Here is a 25,520-nt window from a genome sequence, read left to right as displayed (position 1 = left end):
TATTTATCCCTAAATAGTTTTTAACGTGATGCTTTTATTTGTAATTGTGGTTGAACTGCAGCCTAACGATATATCTTGTCTTGAGTCTGAACACACGCAGTTACGGAGGTGCTGTGGTACTCCTTACCCTTCTTCACACCGCACGTCTTCACTCTCTCCTCTTCTCACCGTTCTGCAGCTCACACCTTGTTTTGTTTTTTACACGATCCGGCGTGAGAAAAGTTCACAAATGACGTTTTAAAAAAAGAACTCATCTCCTGTTTCACCCTGACCGTGTGTGTGTGCGTGTGAGTGCGTTTGCACCGTGATCCCTTTAATCCTGATTCTCCCATGTCCTTCACACCCCAATCAAGGTTGGCCTTAATGAGCATTTCCTCTCTCCCTGCTCTCTCTCCCTCTTTTAAACCTTTCCTAATTAACTACAAGTACTGCTGCTTACTAATGATGACTGACTGTGTGTGTGTGTGTGTGTGTGTGTGTGTGTGTGTGTGTGTGTGTGTGTCGTTAAGGTATGAATTTATTTATTATTGTAAGGGTTAGGGTAAGGGGCTAAGGAAAGCATTATGTCAGTGAGTATCCTCACAATGTGTGTGTGTGTGTGTGTGTGTGTGTGTGTATGATGATTGCCCTATTAGACATCTCCTGTGGATTGATTAGCGATGCCTGAAAGTCGCCGTTGCGACTCTCATCTAGTCAAGTCTGGTCATTAATATTTTCATCAGAGTCGGATTCAGTGCAGTCGCCAAGTGTAATTAGTGTGTATAAGGAGTTGTATTGATATGCACAAAGTGATACTAACACACTGATGCATACTAACACAGTGCATTACTTCAGGCTGGTGTAAAAATGCAAGTCCCCCCCCCCCACACTCTATACTGCACTTATCATTCTATCTACCGCACCGTGTATACATTCGACTTTCAATACAGCTCTCTCAGTAATGACAGGCACATACTGTACAGCTCATAGAAGAAAGCAAAGGGGATGACAGGTGCTCAGGCACAGTTTCTCTTGCACTGCAGACTGACGACAGAATCAATGGGAAGACCTTCAAAATCCATGTAAAAATAAATGTTTTGTTTTTCCAATGTATGCTCCATTTAATGATAAGAAGTCCAATATCATTAACTTCTCCATTTCCCTCTCTCTTTGTCCCTCCGTCCGTCTTGCGTTTCAGGTGTTGTGCCCAGGCGGGGGTGGTAACCATGGAGAGGCTGTTGCTGTGTGTGATGCTGGCAGTTGCCATGGCAGTGCGGGCACAGATCTGCCCGAAGCGCTGCGTGTGCCAGATCCTGTCGCCCAACCTGGCAACCCTCTGCGCCAAGAAAGGCCTCCTGTTTGTGCCGCCGAACATTGACAGGCATACCGTGGAGCTGCGGCTGGCTGACAACTTTGTCACCAGGTAACGGTCGCACCACTGATACATTCAGCAACGCCAGGATTAGGATTACTGACCTCCGGCAATTTCTGTTTCTCGGGATCCATCCACACTAATGCCTTTTAGTCTTAAATCATCCCTTTTGCGACATTTACAGGGGTCATCCCTATTTCCCCTCAGACTTATGTTACCTCATTTCTACAAAATTTCCCCCACCACCCCCGGTCGCATTTAATGTTTTGGATATTTGATCTTGTATTCGGTGGGTAAGGGTTAGGGACAGAGTGCCTAATTTTGATGGGGGGAAATTTCATAGAAATTAGGGAACATAGGGCTTAGGGAACATAGGGTTGAGGAAACATAGAGCTGAGAGAACATAGGGCTGAGGGAACATAAGGATGAGGGAACTCAGGGTTGAGGGAACATGGGGTTGAGGAAACATAGGGCTTAGGGAACATAGGGTTGAAGGAACAAAGGGCTTAGGGAACATAAGGATGAGGGAACTCAGGGTTGAGGGAACATAGAGTTGAGGGGACATAGGGTTGAGGAAACATAGGGCTGAGGGAACAAAGGGCTGAGGGAACATGGGGCTGATGGAACACAGTGTTGAGGGAACTCAGGGTTGAGGAAACATAGGGTTGAGGAAACATAGGGCTGAGGGAACACAGGGTTGATGGAACATAGGGCTGAGGGAACACAGGGTTGAGGGAACATAGGGCTTTTTGGAAACTTTTTCGTCCCATTTTTTATTTTGAAAACTCTTGCGGCTGCATTTTAGTCTGAATGAGCACAAAAATTTCAGTCTGACCACCTGCTAATGCTGTGCCCCTGCCGCTAAATTACCTATCAATAGGCCTGGTGCTATTCACTAGCATGAAGGTTACTTCTGCCGGGAGTGTTCCTGTTACAATAAAAGGTACCAATTCTACATGCTGCCACAAAAAAAAATTGCTGCCTGTTTTCAATCTTGCCAGTACAATAGTCCCCGTAGCTAACAGAAACCTTATATTATATTACCACTGTTACTAATGAAACAGTAACAGCAAAAGTGCTTTTCACATCTGTGGCTTCTGTCGGTGTAGCATACTGCACTTAACCCCCTCAGGTCATCTCTGTCATTTACAACGGCCACAACCTTGTGTTATAAAAGCTTTAATTACATTTGAACACTTTATGCAAGCGACTTACAGTTTGTTTTGGCGAGAGGCTAACACTTGCGCTGTTCCAACCAGGGCTTCCGTGCGATCGTGGTCCTTTCAGAAGATTTGTAGTTCGGCCTGGAACTCAGTGTCTTTTTTGAAGACTTTGTTCCACACGCCCATGATGATAAATCCAACATTGAATGACTTGTATGATCATTTATACTACTGTTGTTGTTAGCGGCCTACTAGCCGTTCATTTTGGATCTTTGACTAATCAGAATGTTAACAACCAGACGCTGTCGGTGACTGGTCGAAAATTCGGGCCATTGACTATAGAATAAGAATAAGATAGTTCCTCCTTCCTCCTATCCAGCGAACTGTGAATGTAAAGGAAAAACCCGAAATAATCAGTAGATCAGCGTGAATATGTAGAACTAAGCTACATATAGCTCATATTTTGCTCTTATTTTTTTCCACTGCTGTGCGTCGATAAAAAAAATGGTTCTTCATCCTGTCTTCTCAAAATATTTCCACCAAATTTTGACATCTGTGGGAATAATTCTCAAAAGACGTAACAGAATGAATATTTGTGCCGTGCCTTAAGGGCAGGTTAATTAGCGTAGCCAGGAAATCTCCAATAAGACACAGTACACAGTCGCTTTTTCATGTAGAAGATAAAAGGTTATCATACGTATAAAGTATCCATAATTCACTCATTTTATTGAAAACCAATATACATCACTCTGTTCTTACTTGAAGAACTAACTGTACTAGTTCTTGGACAGTTCAGCTTTAATGGGTGACAACAGACAACTTAATCGGAAAGCAGAGACTGATCACGAAAGCGACGAGCTTCTCTGGTGAAAGTCTCCGGATTTTTTGGACAGAGTGACATCACACTCCCTTATCCTCTGGCTCCCAGAACGCAGTGAAACTCATTTGAGTATTTTTAAAAAGGAAAAGAAAAAAAAGTGCACTCTTCAAGGCCGCAGAGTGAGTTGCAGTCGGTTGGTAGTCGGCGGGAGCGGCCCAAGGCTGTCTGCTGATGGCGTCGCAGTTAAGTGTTCCACTCCTTTGGTTTTGCAGCCTTTAGAGAGAGATGTCCACGCTCACTAATATTGAATGATCTGCGCTGGGATAAAAGGAAAGGCATATGTGAATTCTGTTTTAGAGCGGATTCCGCTTTTGAAATGCTGAAACAGTTTCCCCATGAAATATCTCTTTCAAGTCCACCGCACATTTGAACACTATTAGAGGGAGTGACAACAAGGAAACATCTAAAGGAATATTTGGCCTTTTTTATATAACATTTTTTATCCATAGAGTGACTCTGACTGCATCACTTAACCCCCCAAATTCTGTCCTATTTGAATTATCGGTGTTTCTCAAAACCTGCCTAAAACAACAGTAGATCTTGTACTGGAGTGAAAACCACAGATGACAAACAGTATGTCGGCCTCTTCTCTAATTCGGCTGTGCTCATCTATGTCCACAGTGTGAAGAGGAAAGATTTTGCAAACATGACACGGCTGGTGGACCTCACATTATCCAGAAACACCATCTCCTTCATCACACCTCATGCCTTTGCTGATCTGGAAAACCTCAGAGCCCTACACCTCAACAGGTACAGTATGACCTGGCACGCACTGACGGCACTTTATCTCCATAGCTGCAAAGACCTGCGCGTTATTGAACGATTCTTTTTTCCCCCCCTTCCCCTTGCCTCAATCTCTCCCAGTAATCGCCTAACGAGGATAGGCAACGACACGTTTAGCGGCATGTCGAAGCTCCACCACCTGATCCTGAACAACAACCAGCTGATGCTGATCCACCAGGGAGCGTTCAACGACCTGCTGGCGCTGGAAGAGTTGGACCTGAGCTACAATAATCTGGACTCTATTCCTTGGGAAGCCATCCAGGTCGGGGTCTCTTTAAGCCGCAGCAACCTTGTTTTTGTCTGGAGGCCTTTAAAATGAGCGCAATAAAAAAAAAAAAGGCTGTGAAACCCTTTTTTTGTGCCCCTTTATTGAAATACAATAAAGAGATCTCATGGGCCTATGGACAGAACAGAGGCCGTTAATGGACAAATTGGATGAGCCTTGTATGCATTTGCTATTGATTGTGTCGCTTGAGATTATGCAATTTCTTTGCATTTCAATGGCTGACAGTTAAAGTTTTATTAGTGCTCTTTGTCGGTCAACAGGCAATTGTTAACGCCGTCTAAATGCCACAGCCTCCGTGGATCATCTTCCTGAGGTATTCTGCAATCTGAGAAAGACACAGCTGCAGTAACACTCCTGGTGTCTTCCTAAATCTATTGACCCACATTGTGGCCTAGTTGTTTTTTAGTTCAACGCAACACAGACAACATGTAACTTTACGTTTATGTCGCCACTGCACATTAAGGAATGAAGTGAGAGATCCAATTTTTTAATCCATCGTCATTTGTACCATTTTAAGACACTTTACGTCGTAAAGTCTCACATTATAATCGAGAGACCGCAGTTCCCAGAATAGCAGATGTAATAACATGATGAAAATCAATACAATCATTATCATAGTTGACAAGCAGTAGCTGCTCAGGACACACCTGCAGAATGAAGACCGAGAGGAAAAGCACGAATTACAGGAAAAGAAGTCCACAACATCTCAAACTAAACCGGCAGAGTCCTCGCGTGGGAGGGCAACAAATGAATCTTTTTGTGTTTCTCTGCCGTTCCCGACAGAGAATGACGAGCCTCCACACGCTGAGTTTAGACCACAACATGTTGGACTACATTCCCGAGGGGACCTTCTCGCTGCTGCAGAAGCTCAACCGGCTGGACGTCACCTCCAACAAACTGCAAAAGCTCCCGCCGGACCCTCTCTTTCAACGAGCGCAGGTACGTGTTGCTCCAAAGACTCAAAGCCAAGCCATTGGTTGTTCTATAATAAAGCTAATTTTCTGCCAAACACTGAATCGGAGCGAAAGATGAGCGACTGGCAGAGAAACGAGGAACCCCGTGCTTGGCGTACGGATGAGACTAAACTGATGACCCTTCAGAGCAATGCATTGTCTGTTCGGCCACCGCATGAGTGACAGTCAACGTGGAACCTTATATTAGTGACAAATCAATTTTGAGACATCTTCTAATGAATGCATTCTGTCATCTACATTTTGGAATCATACCTCGTGTTTTCAGGCCCTGGTGATTTATAGTCTTTTTTGGAAGATGTGTATTTTTTCTGCATCCCATTCTTTATCAGTTACATCAGTTGTCTTTATCAAAACACCAGGGGAAACAAAAGACAACAACTTTTGTTTTAAAGTTTTTAATAGTGCAACCATTGTCTCATACGACCAGGTCTTGGCCACGTCAGGGATCATGTCGTCCTCGTCCTTCGCGCTGTCATTTGGCGGGAACCCCCTCCACTGTAACTGTGAGCTCCTGTGGCTGCGGAGGCTGAAGAGGGAGGACGACCTGGAGACGTGCGCCTCGCCCCAGCACCTCTCCGGCCGATACTTCTGGTCCATCCCGGAGGAGGAGTTCTTGTGCGAGCCCCCCCTCATCACCAGATTCTCCCATGAGATGAGGGTGCTTGAAGGGCAGCGAGTCGCACTGAGGTATGGAAAATAGCATGAACACATGCAATACGTTTTCCTCATCATCCGATAATCACCTTGCGCTCCACAACACACACACACACACACACACACGGGCACACTCTCTCTTTTAATTCCTGTTGTTGTGCATTGTGATTATAAGTCGCTCGAGAACAAAATGCCTCCTGTTGAATAAACCACCAAACAGCGACGTCGCACTAAAGATGCAACGCAGGAGGACAAGACGACAACAGGTCTGAGGGATGATGACGGCCCCATTTGCATATATATTGGTCACATGCTTCCGATCGTGATACATGTTGTGTTTTTCAAATATGGAAATGTGATGAAAATGAGAACAAGGGGGCAGAGGAAATCAGTGAGATGTCATACCTCTCTTTCTCATTTTGTGTGTGTGTTGTCTTCAGCTCCATTGGTTAGTGGAGATGAGCGGAGGGTCAACTCACCTCATATTTGTCATCTTCCGCAGCATCATTTTTAATGCCGAGAACTGCCAAAATTCTTTTTAAAAAGCAGAGAAAGTGTTGAATGATTGGTTTATGCAGATTTCCAGATAATAGTTTTCCCAGTAAGGTAATACCTCTGGAATACCTGCAGCAGAGAAGAAATGACTACATTTCCCTCACTGCTTATTCTATTTTACTTAATTGGACTTAGCAGTAATTCAAAGGAAAAGTGACCCTGACATCTGAACTTCTTTTTCTTGACTGCTTTTAAATTCCACAGCTTAAAAGTATTTCATTACTGCACCAAATTCAATTCAGTCACACACCTACAACAAATGATTGAAATAATGAGGTTTTTAAGTATTTAAAAGGCGACAATAGACTCATGCTCCTTTTTGCCCTATGATCTGCATGGACGACATGAATGTTAAATGAATGAGCCACACAGGTAGTTGGTTTGTTGTTCTTCATAGTAACTCATTTGAAACAGTCGAAAATAATCGGTGAGCCAATCTTTTGGAAAGTCAATTGGCAACTCCTTTGAGAATAGATAACTCCCCGAAGTAATTTATTTTTGCAAAAATGATAAAGATTATCTGGTTCTCAATCGTGAATATTAACTAAAGATCTCTGGGTTTTTTGTTCCAGGAGCTTGTGATTGCAATTCTGTTTTTATTTCCCAAGCTCTACATAGATCTGTATGTTCCAATTATTCAATACACACCTAATTAATGAAAAAATACTGAGGGGTAATTCATTTCTACACCTTTGCTATAGTGTTTTCTGACTTTAAGATTTGCTGTGTTGACACAGTAGATACAGTCCAGTCCAATTTTTTACTTTGGGTCAAAGAGGTAATTTCCCGAAACTACCCTCAAACATTGACTGTACATTTCTGTACACTCCACTCAGTCGTGTTTCTAATACGCTCCTGTTTCAATCCTTCAAGGTGTAAGGCAAGGGGTGACCCGGAGCCAGCCATCCACTGGATCTCTCCGGAGGGCAAACTGGTGTCCAACTCCTCCAGGACGTTGGTCTACTCCAACGGGACCCTGGACATCCTCATCAGCACTGTGAAAGACACCGGCTCCTTCACCTGCATCTCGTCCAACCCCGCCGGTGAAGCCCACCAGACGGTGGAGCTGGTCATCATCAAGCTCCCCCACATCTCCAACAACACCAACAACATCCAGGAGCCCGACCCGGGGTCGTCGGACATTTCCACGTCGACCCGCGGCGGCGCCAACGGCAGCAACGTGACGGGCGACGTGAAGGGCGGCGCGGACAAGAGGGTGGTGACGGCCGAGGCCACGTCGTCGACGGCTCTGATCAAGTTCAACTTCCAGAGGAACATTCCGGGCATCAGGATGTTCCAGATACAGTACAACGGGAGCCAGGACGACTCGCTGGTGTACAGGTAAGACTGACAGCACGGCTACGTCAGGGGTCGGGGACAGTTTACATGGTGCGGAGGTAGACGGTTACCCAAGTCTGAGCTAAACGGATTAGATTACATCAGATCAGGGTGTAACTTTATGATCCTGTTGGAAAATGTGATCGCATGCTGTGGAAACGGAACACAGGCGACCAACAGCGCGAGGAGGCTCTACAAGTTTATAACCAGGGCACTTCAATAGTGCTAGAAATGTACTACACTGGTACTACAAGGGTACTACAAGAACACTACGAGGATGCTACAATGCTCTGATCCTGTAAATGAAAAAAAAGGCTCTTGATACAAAAAGTACAGCGTGTACGCAGCATGAACAATGGGAACCAGCCCTGGTAACACACTGGAAAAAAATGGCAGAAAAAAATATATTAAGAAGCTATGAAATGATGGCATCAAAGCATAACTTTAAAAACAAATTTAAATAAAGACTACGTGCTGGTTTTTTAGCATATGACGGCCTGCATGTCACCAGGTGATGAAACAGGGAAGTAAAACAAACACCAGCAGGGACGAGACGCGAGAAGTTTGAGCGATGGAGGGGAACGCGGCTCCGCCCCTCGCCCGCTGACTCACGGGGACGGTGTTCAACAGGACGCCTTTTCTTTACTTTTGCCATTTGCTCAAGATAACGGAGATTAGGTGGATCTCGTCGGGGATGATTGTTGTTTGAGCTAAATATTTACTCGGGCGAAATGGGGCGGGGGTCGGGGGGCTCTCTGACAAACACAGAGAGCCGTCGCATGGAAATTTGCCAGTGTTATCTGACTTTGGCATCGCCACTAATCCCCCATCGCATCCGACATCTTTGCGCGTCAACCTCGAGAGCCGGCGGAGCCCTGGGACTGAACGTCTGGGTCACCGTGATGATAAACTTCCAGTAGCTGTTAACAAAATCATCTCTGCGAGCTATGAATTAATAATCTTTGATCTCTCTTCCAGTCTTTATCTTTGTGCGACTACATCAATATATATATATATATATAATTAACAGACAGAGATCCCTCACATGACAATCTGCTGGCATTATCCGCCCTTTTCATATCATTCCTAATCTCTGTGCATGTTTCATCTGCACTTAACCCCGTCCAGAGAAAAAGTGTCACTGAGAGACGGCGCCGACGGAGTTCGCAGCCGCCTTTTCTTGTCGAGATAACGCCCCGGATCACGTCCATCCATCTCTTCCCGGGACTCCGTCCTCCTTCCGCAAAGCACACCAAAGCCGTTGTGTCTTTGTCGGATTTTCCCCCTTTACTAAGGGCAGCGTTTGTAGTTTTAGCCCGAGACTTTAAAACACAAGTTAGAGAGCATATAGCAGGCCACAAAAACAGCCTCCTGTGGTGGTTTGTGATTAGAGAGGTTTCAACCACCCAACCCGATCGTTCCTCTCTCTGTCACATCAATCAGCATCTTTCTTTCTCCCTCGCCCGTCCTCTGTTTTCCTCCAGCACCGAGAGGCTGAGGTCCACCGTGTGTCTCCATGTTATTTCGCGGATCTCTTGTCTTTAGGTTGCCGATTGATTTCCATTCAACGCTCTCTACGCTGGCACAAAGCAGGCACCCATTGATTGTGCTTCTCCCTTTTCATTACCCACACACACACACACACAGAAAGTAAGACAAGAGATGCGGCGAGAAGAGAGAGATAAAGGGAGAAAACGCAGGGGAATGACGGAGAGGACTTACGACGAGAGAGTGGGAATGACAGACGTGAAGCCTGGCCACTTTTGTCACAGACACGCCGCTCAATGAGAGCTAATTAATTTGAGGCTACATTGACATTGGCGCACTATACTCTCCAACCTGCTCGTCATGATGTTGTCGGGTGCCCGAGGAGTTCTGCCTGAACAGATGGAAAACTCTGTTAACCTCGCGGACACACACACACACACGCACACACGCCGCATGCCTGGAATTTAATACTTGTGGTGCTCGATTCTGTATTGATCCCTTGCAGGGAAACCCCACCCACGGTTTGCGTCCACGGGGAGATCAGGGTCAGCTGCACAAAAGCACTCCGGGAGCTGACGGGGAATTCGGTGTCCTTCTCGAGGACACTTGAGACAGACAGAAACACAGTTTCCGGTGTGTTAATGCCAGACCTCCAGCTTGAGTATTATATTTCTATTCCAGAGGCAGGCCTGCTGCCCCGTTGGTCACAGGAGTGCACCCCTGCAGAGAAGCCAGCTCACTGTAGCACTGGTTTTCTTTGGCGTAGAAAATCATCAACGCACCTTAAAGTAACGACTTCCTTGTAATTACTAGCGTGAAGTATCAATTATTCATCGTGTAAGTGCCACTTACAGACGAGAAGAGCCCCAGTTTTAATCATATCAGGCAAAATTAACTTAACCGTCTTATCAAGCTGCAGCGAGTGTTTAGATATCAGCTTTTTTTAAGGTGAACCCCAGTATTGGAGCAACTTAAAGTGGCAGTAAGCGAGTCTCAAGCGATACACGTTTTCTGAATATCCGCAAATACTTCCTCACGGTAAAAAAGCTGGGTTCTCGGCTCAGCCCTGGCTCTGTAAAACAACACATTTTTTCTCCTGGTGGCGGTTTTGTGGTTAGCACGCCAGTCTCCCATAGCCAAGGCCGAGGGTTTTGGGGCCTGGCTAGAGCAGTAATATCACAACAAAAAAAACAATATGGACATGCTTTCTCCATCATCGCTGACTGCCCCTTCAAGTGTCCTGTCTCCATTCAGTTAACATCGGTCGATTCCGTTTTCCTGCAGTGTTTCGGAAACCCGGACCAGTAAAGGTTAAATAAGTTTTTAGCCTTTTTTTATTATTAATGTCAAACCAAACCTTAAAGGTGACATATTATGCTCATATTTAGGTTCATACTTTTAATGTGGGTTACCACTTGAAAATGTTTACACGCCCTAATGTTTAGAAAAGGCATCAGTGTTCTCACACTGCCCATTCCTGCAGCTCCTCTTTTCACCCTCCGTCTAAAACGCCTTGATTTATTTCAGCCCCGCCCTCCCGATAAACCCCAGTCTGCTCTGATTGGCCAGCTGGCCCAGTCTGTTGTGATTGGCCAAACGAATTCCAAAATACGTAGGAAATGTCACGTCCCTTCACCACAGAAGTGGAGATTCTCAGTTTGCAGGCGGGGTTACCCCGAAAGAGTCCAACTGTGATCAGAGTGGGAGAGAGATCTGAACCAGTTGTTCAGAGCCAGGCTGTAGGGTTAAGCCGTCCAGGCTGCCTCCACAGATACACACATTTATGTGCACAAACACTGAAAAAGTAATTGTTGCATCATAGGTCACCTTTAACGTCGGTGTTTCATCAAGCCACCACAGCATTACAATAGCTTATGCACTGTATCTTTCCAGCTCTGAGGCTTTGACATAAGCAGTAAACATGTAGCGTGTACCATATGGCACTCCTCTGCTTCGTCTACTCATTCACTCACACAATGGTTTTTTTTCTTTCTTTTTCCTATAAAGATTCTCAAACCTCTTTACCTTCGTACATGGAAGCTGTAAGCATCTTGATGGAGTCGTACACACAGCCCTTATCCAAGCCCCGGCAGTTGAATCCTTATTTCAGGGTCAGGTCAAGGGAAGGCTGATGTCGATGAAATAGCGCGCTGACCTTTTTACACCATGACCTACCGCAGTAGTCTCTGGCCTTTACACGTCGTTGGTTTTATTGAACGATTCACAGCCGCGTCGAGGATGATAGGGAAACTCACCGTGCACCATAAATACGCTGCTCCCATTCAGATGAAGGGGCCATAATTAAGGGGTTTGGATGATTGCGAGCCTTTCTGGGATAATAGAAAAGGACCAATTCCCCAGTTATTAGATGAACATGTCTATTGTCTTGCGGATGAGTAGATTAAAAAACGACAATGATTAAAATGGCCGTTAAAGACGTGTGGGCCTTGAGCAGAGACAGGAAGAAAGAAAGACGGCAGCTGTCTTATGAAGGTGTACTTGATTTTACATGATCAGTGTTTTCAGATTCATAATAATAAGGTGCCATCATTTGGGTTGGGTTTTGCCTTCTATTTTGAAGCAGCAGCCTTGTGATCCCTTGTCACAGGTCGCATGTCAGTGAGGTTTGAGCAGTTCCTTTGCAGAGCGGTTCTCCTCTCCCAGATTGAAGAACGAAGCAAGACATGTTTTTAAGAAGTTCAACAAAGAAGCATTTGTTTTGCAATTTCAAAAAAAAAAAATCATATTTCCTGCTCTTTCAGCCGTGTATGCTCATCTTGTGATTCCACATGACATGGTGCTCTGAAAAAGAGTTTCCACTCTGTATCCACACTGCAACAAATACCATTCTGGAGAAGAAATTCCAAAGCCATGTTTTATTCATGATTTCATGAATATGAACGTGGTCACATTAAAAGATTATACCTCTAAAAAGAAAACCCATGAAACACCTGATAGAATGTACATTTACCATACGATGACTGTGTGATGAGGCTAGCACAGGATGCAAAGACAGTAATTACAAGAATATAAAAAAAATGAGACTTGAGAGATATAAAAAATGAAAATAAATGCTTGGAATGTAAATACTACAGACGAGGGTCAGCTCGAGTCTCAAAACAATAGAAAGATGAGTGGGCTGCTGCATAAAGAATGAGAAATGACTAAAATGAGCTCAACCAAAATTTCCACAGCAGGCCGGCAGGGGACACAGAATCTGAGACTCTTTCGTCGGACACAAACTCCACCGTGACATTTGCTAAGTGACCTGAGGAGTCACACGCACAAAAGAGCCCACTCTCCCTCTTTCCTCATCTGCTCCGCCTGTTGTTTCCCCCTCTGCGTTCTTTCAGCAGTTGTTTTCCACTCCAGCACACCCAGCGAGCTACAGGGGCTGGTGGCCATTTGCCAGAAAAACTAAACGTCAAGCAAAGTGTGTGGCAAGCTTTTCTTTTTTTCCCATGAGGCTACACAGTCTTTTAAGAAAAGACCCCCCCCCCCCACCCAACCACACACACACACACACACCCACACACACACATGTACGTACCCAATGGTCCCTTCAGGTAAAACACCTAGCCCAGCTGTGTTTAAGGCGTGAAGAGACCTCGGCCTTTGTCATGCTGTAATGTTCCAATTGGGGTTTTATTGCACCATAAACGCGCCGCGGTCCTAATGGAAGAGTGTTAAGGTTGTTAGTTGTCTATGCGGTTTTAAACGCAACTTAGTAGTACAGCGGGAACTACCCACATCGGCAAGAAGGGATTGAGTGGTGAAAGGCAGCGGAGGAAGCGAGGAGGTGGAGGAGGACACGTGCAAAAAGCATGAAGAAGATTTTTATCTGACTCCTTTCAGTCAGAGGAGGGAGGAAAATGAGAATGAAAGAATACAAGTAGGATGAATAGCGGAAGGAGGTTTCGAGGAAGGAAGTGGAAAAAAACAGTAAGAGTGTTAGGATGCATGGGGAGCAATGCAGAAGAGACGGGAGTAAAAAAGGAAAAATCAATTACATGAAGGAGGAGGCAAGCAAAGAAAGATGGAAGGAGTAAAAGGGGGGCTACAGTGAGGTTGGGGGTGAGCGAAGAAACGGGAGTATGGAGGGGGGGGCGTAAGGAAGGAGCCGACCACAGCATTAAGAATAGATGCAGATGAGTCAGCGGAACTGGCGGAATGGGGCTGAGGTGGGCAGATTGAGCTCCCCGCCCCGGCTACGGATAGTGCTGAAACGTCTTCCCCGCAATCGGGGGGCAGCTCTCGCTGCGCGGCGCGCCCTGACATCCACCCTGCGGTCCGCGCTTCGCGCCGAGCTCAGCAGCAGCCGGATCTCGCCACAGTCGTCGAGCCTCCTCGCCTTTTTTTAATGGGTATGGGTAGGCCCCATTCGGGAGAGGACCTCCGACCAGTCCTCCACACCTATCAGATGAAAGAAGAAGAAAAAATTGCATGTATGTGTTACCACAATGTCCTGCAAGTGCGACTCAAAATCACTTCTCGGCTCCATATTCGGAGGATGAATAGATGAATCTGTCGACACTGTCTCGATATTGATATGATTATTAAATGAATGGAAGCGGCATTGTCCTTCCTAATATTCACTTGACATTGTAAACGCCACCTTGCGAGACTCTAATGGGAAGTGATGAGGGCCAAACTGCACTGCCGTCTGATGTCTCTGTCATCTGCGTTCATCAACAAGAGAATAAGACTTCTCGCAGAGAATATTACAGCGTAAATTAGCTTCTTTTTTTTCGTCGTTTTCTTCCCCTGCTATATTGGTAGGATGATTATGAGCAAAGCAAATCAAATGGTTGGGTGATTATTATAGGGGTTTTTGGGGGGTTAGTGTGGCTACACTCTGGTATTTCAGCAAGGTGGCATTCTGGAAACTTTAATATTATGGCTGCTATTAAAACGTTGATTTGTCAAACTGGTGGAATCTGATCCTCTGAGTAATCTGTTAAACGGAAACCGTTCATGGCCACGTCGTCGAGCGTCGCATCATTGTTTGCAGGGCAAAACTTTCTCCCGGAGTCTAACTCTGAATTTTGAACGCGGATAAATGATTACAAATGGAGGGGGATGTGTTTGCAGGGCCCACCTTGCCCGAGCTCCAGACCGCTGTTCCCGCCACTGACTACGAGCCGCACGTGGGCGCCTGTTAACCATTTAGCTCTGGCATCCGCCTGGGCATTATATGCAACATGGTAACAAAAACAAAGATAAGGTAGCTGTGGCTCTGCGGCGCCATTTTCCGTCCGCCTGCGAGACCTATTGGCGTGGCGTCGGGCCATCTGCTGCGAGAGCCACATCAGCTCTGAGGGTCAGCGGTAATGGAGCAGAAGTGGAGCTGCCATTAATCCTCTTCACTTTGTGCTCAGAAACCAGTTGTTCTTCACTGGCTTGACTGGGATGCCGCGCTCCGCGGAGAGGGCCTGTGCTGTCATGTGCAATTGTCTGCTTAATTGACGGCACAATTAACACGGGGAGGCGGAAGGAAAATGTCAAGTTACTCTCTGGAGTATGCGTTATGTAAAAAAGAAAACGAGAGGGAGGTGCACGGGGTTAAGATATGTGTAGAGAAACATTTCTTATGAAAAGAAATCCCTTTACTGCTGCTGCATGCTGCTTTGTTGCCGTATCTGACAAGGTTTTCCATGTTGCAGGCTATTTAATTTAGACTTGCAGAAGAATGGGAGGCTTTAGCCAGAAGCACCGAATTCCATTTTCTGTAATAATTGGACAACCTACTTTTAGATATCTGTGACCCACATTTTGGTCCCTCCCCTGTTTGAGGAAAACTGCTGTGCAGTTTGAGAATGTTTTTCCATTCAAACACTTTTTAACAGGAGTGGGTAGAGATAATATACTACTGACATAACTGAATTTACTTTTACTTTCCAAGAGAAATTGATGGAATGCAGCCTTATGATCAGGGTTTTGGTGTCTTATAGCAAAGGTAGATCCTATAATATGATGATGTTTCAATGCGATGTCATTGATAGATGGTATTGTTATTATATTCTGATCATATCACATGATGCCTTGTTGTCATTGGAATCCCAGACATTGAATTTCCTCTGAGCTTAAAAGCTGAGTTTCAAAACTCATTCTTGACCTTGCTGTTTCACAACCTCCAAGGTCACTGGAGCGCTCAACCACATTACATGATCCTCAACAGCAGATGTAATTGTTGAGACCTGAAATTGATGATTGTATTTTGCCTCCAGAAAAAACATATGTAGAAAGCACAGTAATAATACAATTCAAATTTCTTACTTATAGGTATACGTAGCTAATGCTCAAGCTGCAACATGTGACCTAAATAAAACAAATCAAGTCAGATCTCACACAATGACACATTTTCGTGATAGGTATTGGCAGTATTTTCTAGTTGCTTTGTTTTTAACTTCACACCTAAAGGAACCGTTCATTTTATGGAATATTTTAATCCCCAGTGTTTTTACACTTATTTTTTTCATAAAGTAACTGAGATATATGGTTACTTGTACGTGGATTTTTCTACCTCTGGAGAGAGCCTGGTTTTTTCCCATTTGTTCAGTTTTTATCCAAAGCAAATGCAAATGTAGCGGCACTGTTGAAGCGCGCTTGCGTTTGCAAAGCTATAGCCTGGACAGAAGATCTCTATGGGGAAATGTCTGTCTGGCGTAGGCCTACACATGAGGTGTATCAAGATTTACAGTAGGGAAATGACAACACAAAAATATATTCTCGCTGTCATTCTTTCAACAGCTTCACAAGAAAATGAATGAGGATAATCTGCTTCACAAAAGCTTTTACTTTAACCAGTAAGACCAGATGTATTGATGCTGCCGAGAATCTGTTGTCAGGCGCTTCAAGAGATTTAACGCAATGTGTGAATACTGACTGAACAAATATGGCCCAAAAAGCCGGACAACTCCCCGTCCCCTTGTGAAATGTAAAAAAAATGTGTCCCCCCGGATTTCTTGCCCGGAGCAGTGAAATCCATCCCAGTGTCACACATTGTTAGACATGGCTCTGCTGCGTGGAAGCCGTTGCCCGAAGACTCCAGCGGAGTTAATGGAAGCCGTGGCCCCTTATCACACTGCTCCAGGTCGACCTGGAGGCCCTGGCCTTGTGCGTCATTGAGTCATTGCCGGGAACGGCTTTTTATTTTCCTTCCCCTTTTTTTGTCCTGGAATAATGCGTGCGTTTGTGGCCCTGTAGGCTTTGTCCGATATTTAATCAAGTGAAATGGCCTGAAAAAGAACAATCCGGTATCACAGTCCACTGTTGTGTGCACGGAGGCGCTCATTTGTCTTGAGACAAAAAAGCCGAGAGCGACTAACGGCGATCGCGCTGGCCTCCTGGCTCTGTCTTTGGCTGGAGTGAGGGGAAAGCGAGAGTAGATTAACAAGCGCACGGACCCACACACACACACACAATCGGAGTTTGGGGTTTCGCCGCATGTAGTGGCTGTATCAGTGATGAGCGCTGGCGGGAGGCCAGACACAGTGACAGCCACTGGGAAGAGCCGGCTGCCACGGGAGGAGACGATTACTGTAATGGAACTCTCGCGCGCACACACGCACACACACACGCACACACACACACAGAGTATATACTGCAGACACATGCAGACCTAAGTACATGAATGCACACTCACCATGGAGCGTGCACACGGACAATGAAGCCCAGAGACACACGCGGGCGCCCTGGGCTGAGGGCTTGGCAGAGTGGAGTAGATAGATTAGTGTAATAGTCTCAGCCGAGGAAATCATCTGCCCACTGTGGGGCTTCAAACACTGGCAGCGAGATCCGGCTCAGACACAAAGAAATTTCGCCACAATGAATGACTCAGTTTGGATGAGTTCACAATGCCAACGGCTCCCGCAGTCGAGGAGTAATCGTATGCGAGAGCAGAAGATGCAAAAAAGACACCGATTTGCATGAAAATGTATTTTTGTGTACTCAGCGTAGAGCGGGACAGGGTCCAAATATGCCGCACACATTGTCAGTGTGTCGATTGTTCCATGTGTCTACGAATTATAACTGATGACAGCTTGGTGTTTTCGCATGTTGACAATGAAAGCCAAGCCACGCAATGAGAGTTTCATTGACGGGAGCGTTGGCGAGCGCGGATTTTGCTCAGACACATTCAAACTCTGTGTCCAGGAGGAGGCGTGGAGATGACGGTCTGTGGGACGCAGTGTTCTGAGGCGGAAGGAAACGAGAGAATGTCATTCATTCATGCGAAAAAAAAACAGTGACGACAACGCATCTGGACGATTTTGGATCGACATGTTTGACAGCGCCTTGTGCAATCAAAAGAGAAATAGAGAAATATCTTTTGGAAGAAGGGTGCTCCATCTTATGTACTTTTACATAAGGGGTGCTCCATTGCAGTTTAAGAAAATCAACCTACTTCTGATGACAATTTCCACCAGTCGTTTCACAATTCAATTGAAAATGTCAAAAAGTAAAATGTTGTACATTGTTTCTAAAATGATGACGACGGACAGAAAAAAAAAAGTACAGGAGCACATTGCAGTGTCTGGGAGGTGAACATCGTTTTCGCTGCGACATTTCATTTCAAAAAGGTTTATCAAATGGTCAAATTTTGGATTCATTAACTAACTCTAATTGTGGTGAAACATGGTGAAAGTGAAGTATAGTGTCCCTCACCCAGAGACCTACGGTTTCATATTTCATATAAATGGAAACCCTCGGTTTCCATTTAGTCAACTGAGGGTTGGTTGATTGATATATTGATTGATTGATTGATTGATTGATTGATTGATTTGAAACCGAGATTGATTAATCAGATGATTTTTCAACAGGGAAAAACCTGATCCCTTTAAAATGTTTATGTTCTCTGTCGAATGACGACATTTTACAGTTCATAGTGATCAAAGTAGTTTTCTAATTACTATTGACAATAATAATGATAGGTCCCACCTATGTGTCATCCTGAGACTTGCGCTTGCACTAAGGATACTGTACATTAGCATTACTGAGGCTCTGCCATATGTGTGTGTGTGTGTGTGTTTGTGATGTCACTTTTAAGTCTGATTATGCTATCTCTCTGTCAGTGCGTGGACCCACCATCTGCCTGTGGGTGCATCGAGTGGTTAAGGTCCCGCTCCCATAATGTCCAAATCATTAGAGAATCAAAAGGGGTACCAGTTGTTTAGTGTCAAGAAATGTTCCAACCGTCCTATGAATATTCATACACGTATATAAATGCACATCGCAGCCACATGCAGCGTTAATGCGGCAGTGAACAGTGGCCCCTGTTTGAGACGGTGTTTTCCGCTGCAGGAGAGCGAGGAGTGCCGAGCGACGCAGAGTTATTACGGACAGCACAAAGACATTGAGGCCGTGCTACAGCTGGGACACAGGACCAAACGCACACTTATACACACAAACGTGGGCCAAAGCCACCACAATAATGTAGACATCAATCTCTGTCTGCGGATGTTTGCGTAGACAAATGTAACTGCTTGTATGTGAGCTTGTAATCGCCGGTGACATTTGGCCCTTTCATTAACCTGCTCACTTCAATGTCACAGTGTGTGTGTGTGTGTGTGTGTGTGTTTGTGTGTGTGTGTGTGTGTGTGTGTGTGTGTTCACCACCATAGTGATGAAAACATCAAGAGAGGGGAGAACACTCGCGGTGCAGGTGGCCCTTTTAGTATTCATGGGGTCATACAGATGCACACACACACCCCCTTCTTGCAGCCTTGTGCCGTCATTCCGCCGAGGACACACTAATGACCCGCGGCTATTTTCACCCCCTCGCTCTTAATACTAACCATTAAACCTTAACATGTCTCCTAACCTTCACTTAACTCAAAACACTAAACCGGAGGCTTAACCCCGGCCAAAATAGCCATGCGCTCCTCTCGTCGCACAAGAAGCCGCGAGGCTGTGAACCGGCCGCCCTCTGCGGTGTTAATGAGGGATTTCATTAGCATTGCAAAAGAGGAAAGTGCGGGGAAAAGCTGAATAAGCAGTTTTGAGGAAGCTGAAGGACAAATGTGCAAATCCTTTAGTCAATGTGACAAGTGTCCGGCGAAGAATAACCAGCGTTCACTCAGAGAGCGGCAGAGTGACTTTGTGCAAGGATTTCCCCATTTCTGTTTTTGCTGCGAAACCTGAAAACAAAGGCTTTGGTTTATAAAGTACACTTGTGCTTGGTTGAAACACAGTTTGCACACTCTGTGCCGTAATAAATCCTGTAATGGGACTTGTGTCCTGCTGATGACTTTTTGGGGATTCTGTTTTGAGGACTCAGCAGCCATCAATACGCAGTTGAGCTGAGTGCGTTGATTATTTATCATTTCTATTCTTACTCCCCTGTTCAGTATTTTAGGCTGGTTTAGATTGTTTGCTGCTATTATCAGATACGGGGGTCCTTTTTCTGACAGTCCTCTTATTGTAAGATTAAAAAGTGTTTTTATTTTTTTTTAAACCAGGTCAAATGAATGTGCGAGTTGACAGGGACTCAAAGTCATTTGACTGATACTTTTTAACTTAAAGGTGACGTATTAAGCTCATATCCAGGTTCATACTTTTTCATTTAGGTAACCACTTGAAGAGGTTTACATGATCTAATGTTCAGAAAAGGCATCCGTGTTCTCATTCTGCCCATTCCTGCAGCTCCTCTTTTTACCCTCTGTCTGAAACACCTGGATTTATTTTAGCCCCGCCCTCCCGAAAAACCCCAGTCTGCTCTGATTGGCCAGCCGTCCCAGTCTGTTGCGATTGGTCAACCAATCGCAAAACGTGTAGGAAATGTCACGCCCCCTCACCAGAAAAGGGGAGATTCTCAGATTGCAGGCGGAGTTACCCCAACTGTGACATCACAGTGGGAGAGAAATCTGAACCAGTTGTTTAGCCCTGTCCACAAAAAAAACGTAAGGGTGGTATTTTTTCACAGTTTGTGTGCCGGCAGGCTCCACAGATGCACACACGTATGTGCACAAACACTGAAAAAGTAATTTGTTTTGCATAATATATCACTTATAACTTAAAGGTCCGTATGCTACATGTCCAGCAACAAACAGCAGACAGACACAATTAGCGTCCAGCAACAGTAGATACACAAAGGTGACGACTAGCTGGTGAACTAGTGGAGAGCATGTAAAAGCAATAGAGACTGATGTTTCCCTCAGGAGGTGGTGGAGACTAAAACAGAGCTAAAAGAGACGGATATTGGTGTTTAAATAGGCAAATGTTTGCCAAGACATTCAGTCGGTGAGGATTTTCCTGCAGTGGCCAAAACATCAGTTGTTGCAAGTTTAACATTTGTACAAAGGGCAACTTTGAATAATGAGCAGGAAGTTGTGTCTGACTTTTAAATGTTGAGGGACATCACATTGGCTGTTTGAGGAAATTTAAAAAAAATCAATGTCCGATGTCAGGCCGTATAAATTATTGGGTTTGAGCACATCCCCATAAGTTCTTACAGTACGAACACATGATGTTTGTTGTTCCAACAGGATTAGTCCAGATGGAAATCCTCACTGTGTCTCCCTCCCTCTTTCCATCCACAGGATGATCCCCCCATCAAGCAAGAACTTCCTGGTCAACAACCTGGCAGCGGGGACCAACTACGACCTCTGTGTGCTGGCCATCTATGATGACGTCATCACCTCCCTGACGGCGACGCGGGTGGTCGGCTGTGTGCAGTTCACCACCGAGTCAGAGTACATGCGGTGTCACTTCATGCAGTCGCAGTTCCTCGGCGGCACCATGATCATCATCATCGGCGGGATAATAGTGGCCTCGGTGCTCGTTTTCATCATCATCCTGATGATACGGTACAAGGTGGGTCTCAGTATGTCCCTCCTGATCCTCGCCGGCCAGAAACAGGGAGAGGAGGAATAAGAGGAGAGGGCTTTTCATTATGCCGTAAGGTGGACAAATACTCAAAAGGCAATTTTTTTTTGAAACCCTTGAAGATCTAACAAAGCATTCAACCGTAGTCTAAAGTTCTACACGACAGTTGTGCCTCACTGACTCAGAGTATAAGAAAGTCAAAATAATGAAAAGTCTGTTTTTTCTATTCGTATTGTAAAACGGCAGCTACAATAAAAAAAAAACTACTGTACACTGTCGATGAGGTGCGTTGACAAGGTGTTAAACTATAAATTAATTCAAAGCTAATTGTAACCAATCATACATCAGAAATGTGACCCAAGACATGAGCCATGTCCCTGGGTGTACATTTGACTGCAGGATTTTGCAGACTGGCACGACTGACATTTATGTCTTTTTCTATTTTCCTACTAGGGCATTTTAAGATAGTTTATATGATGATGCGATAAATTTTCATGTGCATGGGCAGCTGTGGCTCAGGAGGTAGAAATGGTCCCCGCTTCCCCTCAGACCGCATGCCTAAGTGTCCTAAGGAAAGATACCTATTGTAACCCTAAATTGCCTCTTCCAGCAGTGAATGTATGAATGTGCATTCTAAAAGCGTTATATAAATACTCTACAATTACCATTCAGCTGTTTCGCCATTTTACCCAAATCAGTTTATATTAAAGGTCAACCTATATATATATATATATATATATATATATATATATATATATTTTTTTTTTTTAATTTCAGGGCTGACACCAGTTATCAGTGATCAAGGAGACCGATAACCTTCCGATATTTGGTATCAACAAAGATTGGCTATAAAAATGTAAATGTCGGTGTCAAAACTAAGTATAACACAGATTCTAATAGAAAACTAGTTAAAGTCTATGGGCACTGTGGTGTCCAGGTGTTTCTATTATTTTGTACAACCTTATTGTATCAGTGGAGGTGGGCTAAATAACACAAGCCTCTCTGTGTAACGCAACACAGCTCAACAGCACCATGCTACAGCCTCAAAAAATTATCCCACACTTTACTCAAAAGCTCTTTAAAACAATTTCAAAAAAAACCTTTGTGAGGGAGGATTTATTGCTGGACCGTTCCTGTAAACGCATCCGTTTCAGCTATAGGCGTAATCGATGAATTGCCAATAAGGGTTACCGACGGTGATCAATCAAATGATCTTGTAAATGCGAGCCTGGTATTTTAGAATCTTTTACCAATATCTGCTCCCTTACCTTTGACGCTACTCAACTCGTTTACTGGAGCTGCTCCGGTCTATGTCAGGTCTGTTCGTCTGTTCCCAGCAGCCTTCACTGTTGATGCCCTATCAGACAGCGCAGAGGCGCCTGAATCAGGGCAAAAGTAGCACATATTTAAACTTAAAAAATGTGTTTTATCGATGGTGAGATAAAAACAATCATGGTTCTGGTCATCGTAAAACTGCTGATTGGCATTTCAGAATGTAATAGAGGATGAAAACTTCCCGCTCTGCCTGTGTTTTTTTTCCCTCAGGTGTGTAACCACGGTGAAGGTGGTAAGGGCGTTTCAATGTCGATGACCACCGTCCACTCACAAACCAATGGGCAGCAGTCACAGGGATGCACCGTGACTCCCAGCGCCTCCAAACATGGCTCGATCGGATTGGACGACCTCTTGGGCGGCACAAAGAAGAGGAGCGGGGCGGCAGGAGAGGCGGTTGGGGGCAAGGACACGCTGACCCACTCGTCCGACTCCTCCCTGCCCGACTGTTCCACGACTACGTCGGTCCTCAGCCAGCATTGGACGGCCAGAAGCCCGACGGCCAGAAGCCCGACGGCGGCAGCCGAGGAGCGGGAGAAAGCTGGCGAAGAGCGACCCCAAGCTGGCGTCTCAACTCCCAACGGCACCACCGGCACACTGCCCAAGCCAAAGCGGAAGCCCGCTCCGAGTAAGCCGGGCTCGGCCTGCTCAAGCAACCCCACCGTCCCCGAAAATCTCCCCTCCCCTCGACCTCCCTCCTCCTCCTCCACCTCCTCCACCGCTTCCTCGGTGCTCCTCCCTCCCTCCATCGGCCTCGAGCACCTCAACACCAACCGCAACAACTCCACGTCTCTCAACCACACCCCGCCTCCCGTGGCCCCTTCCCCTTTCTCCAGCCCTTACAACACACCCAGCCCCGTCCCCTCCTCCCGATTCAGAGAGATGCCCATTCTGCGCCGGGCTCCCCGCGCCTCCTCTTCCGCCAAGTACCAGACTCTCCCTGTGGAGGAGGGAGGGAGGAGCAGGGCGAGGAGGAGGTATTCACTCAGCGAAGGGGGCTCAAAGACTCACTCGCCCCATCAGGGAGGAGGAGGAGCAGCGCCCAAATTAGGGCGTATAGTGCGTAACAAAAGGAGCCAATCAATGAGCGGGATGCTGCTCGCTAAGGATGGCGATGGAGACTCGGACAAAGGGCGGTGTGATTCGGACTGGATCTTAGAAAGCACAGTTTGAGCGGGAACAAGAAATAAACTTATCATACTTATCTTTTGTATGAGAGTGTGTGTTGTTTGTGTGTGTGTGTGTGTGTGTTTGTTTGCGTGTGTGTGTGTACACATCTACGGATTTGTTCATAGATGTGTGAGTGACGGTAAAGGTGTGTGTGTGAGCCTTTGTGACATGTTTTTACCGTTTAGAATGTGTGTTTTCGGTGTGTGTTCCCATTAACCGTGGCCGGATGAGCGCGTCTTCTGCATCCACACCGCTTCCTTTTTCAACCAGTTTTTTTTTGATATATATATATATATATATAATTATTTTTCATATTCTTCACAACTCTTTGTATTCAGTTTACAGTTGATGTGTTTTAGTTTTTTTTCCCACTTTGAGACAGTTTCCCGTCGGCCATTGAGCGAGCGGAGAACTTGCCTTGTCTCGTAGCGTCCTCGAGTCGTCTCGTCGGTTCACACTTTATAGCACAAGAGAAAAAAAGGACGATGGCCTCATTTCCCGACTCTCGCACTCACCTTATCTGAAAAGAATACCACGAAGAGGGAATACTTACAGGAAGAAAAAAATAACGGTACAAAAAAACCCCCCCAACAACAACACAATGAGTGAAAAGCACACCATGATCAACGTTGGCACGGCCGCAGGAAGGGTGCGTCCATCTGGGGGCAAGAGAATCGCAGTCGGCGCCTTCTTTTGCACTAACTGACTCTGGGACACATGACACAACCGGATTCAGGACTCCGCCCACAACTCCACGCTCGCGGGATTAGCAAAGAGGGGGGACAAACAAGAGGAACGGAGCGACTTCACACATAGCCTTTCTCGCCCACTGACGAGTACGGACGTTTTTCAGGACACACAGTGACACATAGACGGAGACAACAAACAAGCAACAGACAGATGAAGACTTTTAACGGACCTCTTAATGAAATTGATATTTTTTAAAGGGAAGAATTAAAAAAAAAAAAAAGGAAAAAAAGAAGAGGAACATAAAAACCTTGCGAGCTTTCCACCGGCGGTGGTCTACCGCGGCCCGCGGCGGTCTCAAGCTCCCGGGAAAGCTTCTGTACAGAAAAAGGCAACATGTACTGTGTTGTTATGTTGTGTAAAATAAAAAAAGGGATAAAATGAAAACGGGAAATGTGACGCGTGTCCTATATCCGTACTGCATGTACAGGAAATATACGAGATTCTTTGCTTCAGATGTCACAAATATTAGTATTCGTACATGTCGTCGTTGTCATCATCTGCTGACGAGGGGGGCCGCGACGCAATTTCCCTCCGGCCTCGGTTATTCTTGCCATCGCTGCGTCATTTCATTTGGGATGATTTACCGCTGCACGTCAGAACAGACGTGAGCGGCCCATTGTTTCACATTTTTCCTTCCTCCTTTTGTGATTGGATACGTCATCGTGTAGCCATTTTCAATCCTCCCACCTATTTTTCTGCCTGTAAAAACATTACAGTTTAACAATTTGGCAAATAGTGCTCCCATGAGCCGTGGACAGTCTGCCAACGACTAAGACTCCTGGGATGTGCTGTTGTTGTCGATTGCCCGCAAAAATAATCAGCGCCGCTCTCAAAATGATGCGGCTTTCAAATATTAATGTCCAGCACAGTTGTCAAATAGACTGGCAAAAGCCAGGATCACATTAAAGGCCCTCTCGTGAACACAAAGTAGAGAAGAGACACTTTGAGAGACGCCGCCGCGTGTCTGTGGAGT

The 25,520-nt window shown here is 45.5% G+C and overlaps 1 protein-coding gene across 3 annotated transcripts in view; it reads left to right on the top strand.

Moving 5' to 3' along the window:
• lrfn5a (leucine rich repeat and fibronectin type III domain containing 5a) overlaps window positions 1-24,929 on the top strand; it is a 140,797-nt gene extending 115,868 nt beyond the window's left edge. For all 3 annotated transcript variants that reach the window (XM_035611073.2, XM_035611074.2, XM_035611075.2), the window contains 8 exons: window positions 1,178-1,402; window positions 4,016-4,144; window positions 4,259-4,439; window positions 5,247-5,402; window positions 5,865-6,124; window positions 7,520-7,987; window positions 21,010-21,283; window positions 22,841-24,929. In XM_035611073.2, coding sequence (XP_035466966.2) covers window positions 1,206-1,402; window positions 4,016-4,144; window positions 4,259-4,439; window positions 5,247-5,402; window positions 5,865-6,124; window positions 7,520-7,987; window positions 21,010-21,283; window positions 22,841-23,800 — 2,625 coding nt within the window. In that variant the 5' untranslated portion in view covers window positions 1,178-1,205 and the 3' untranslated portion in view covers window positions 23,801-24,929. The remainder of the gene's footprint in view (window positions 1-1,177; window positions 1,403-4,015; window positions 4,145-4,258; window positions 4,440-5,246; window positions 5,403-5,864; window positions 6,125-7,519; window positions 7,988-21,009; window positions 21,284-22,840) is intronic.
• Window positions 24,930-25,520: the final 591 nt, after the last annotated feature.

Source organism: Scophthalmus maximus, chromosome 15 (genome assembly GCF_022379125.1).
Source record: "Scophthalmus maximus strain ysfricsl-2021 chromosome 15, ASM2237912v1, whole genome shotgun sequence".
NCBI lineage: Eukaryota > Metazoa > Chordata > Actinopteri > Pleuronectiformes > Scophthalmidae > Scophthalmus > Scophthalmus maximus.
The sequence above is the reverse complement of the archived record's forward strand: the minus strand, read 5'-3'. Positions and strand labels throughout refer to the sequence as shown.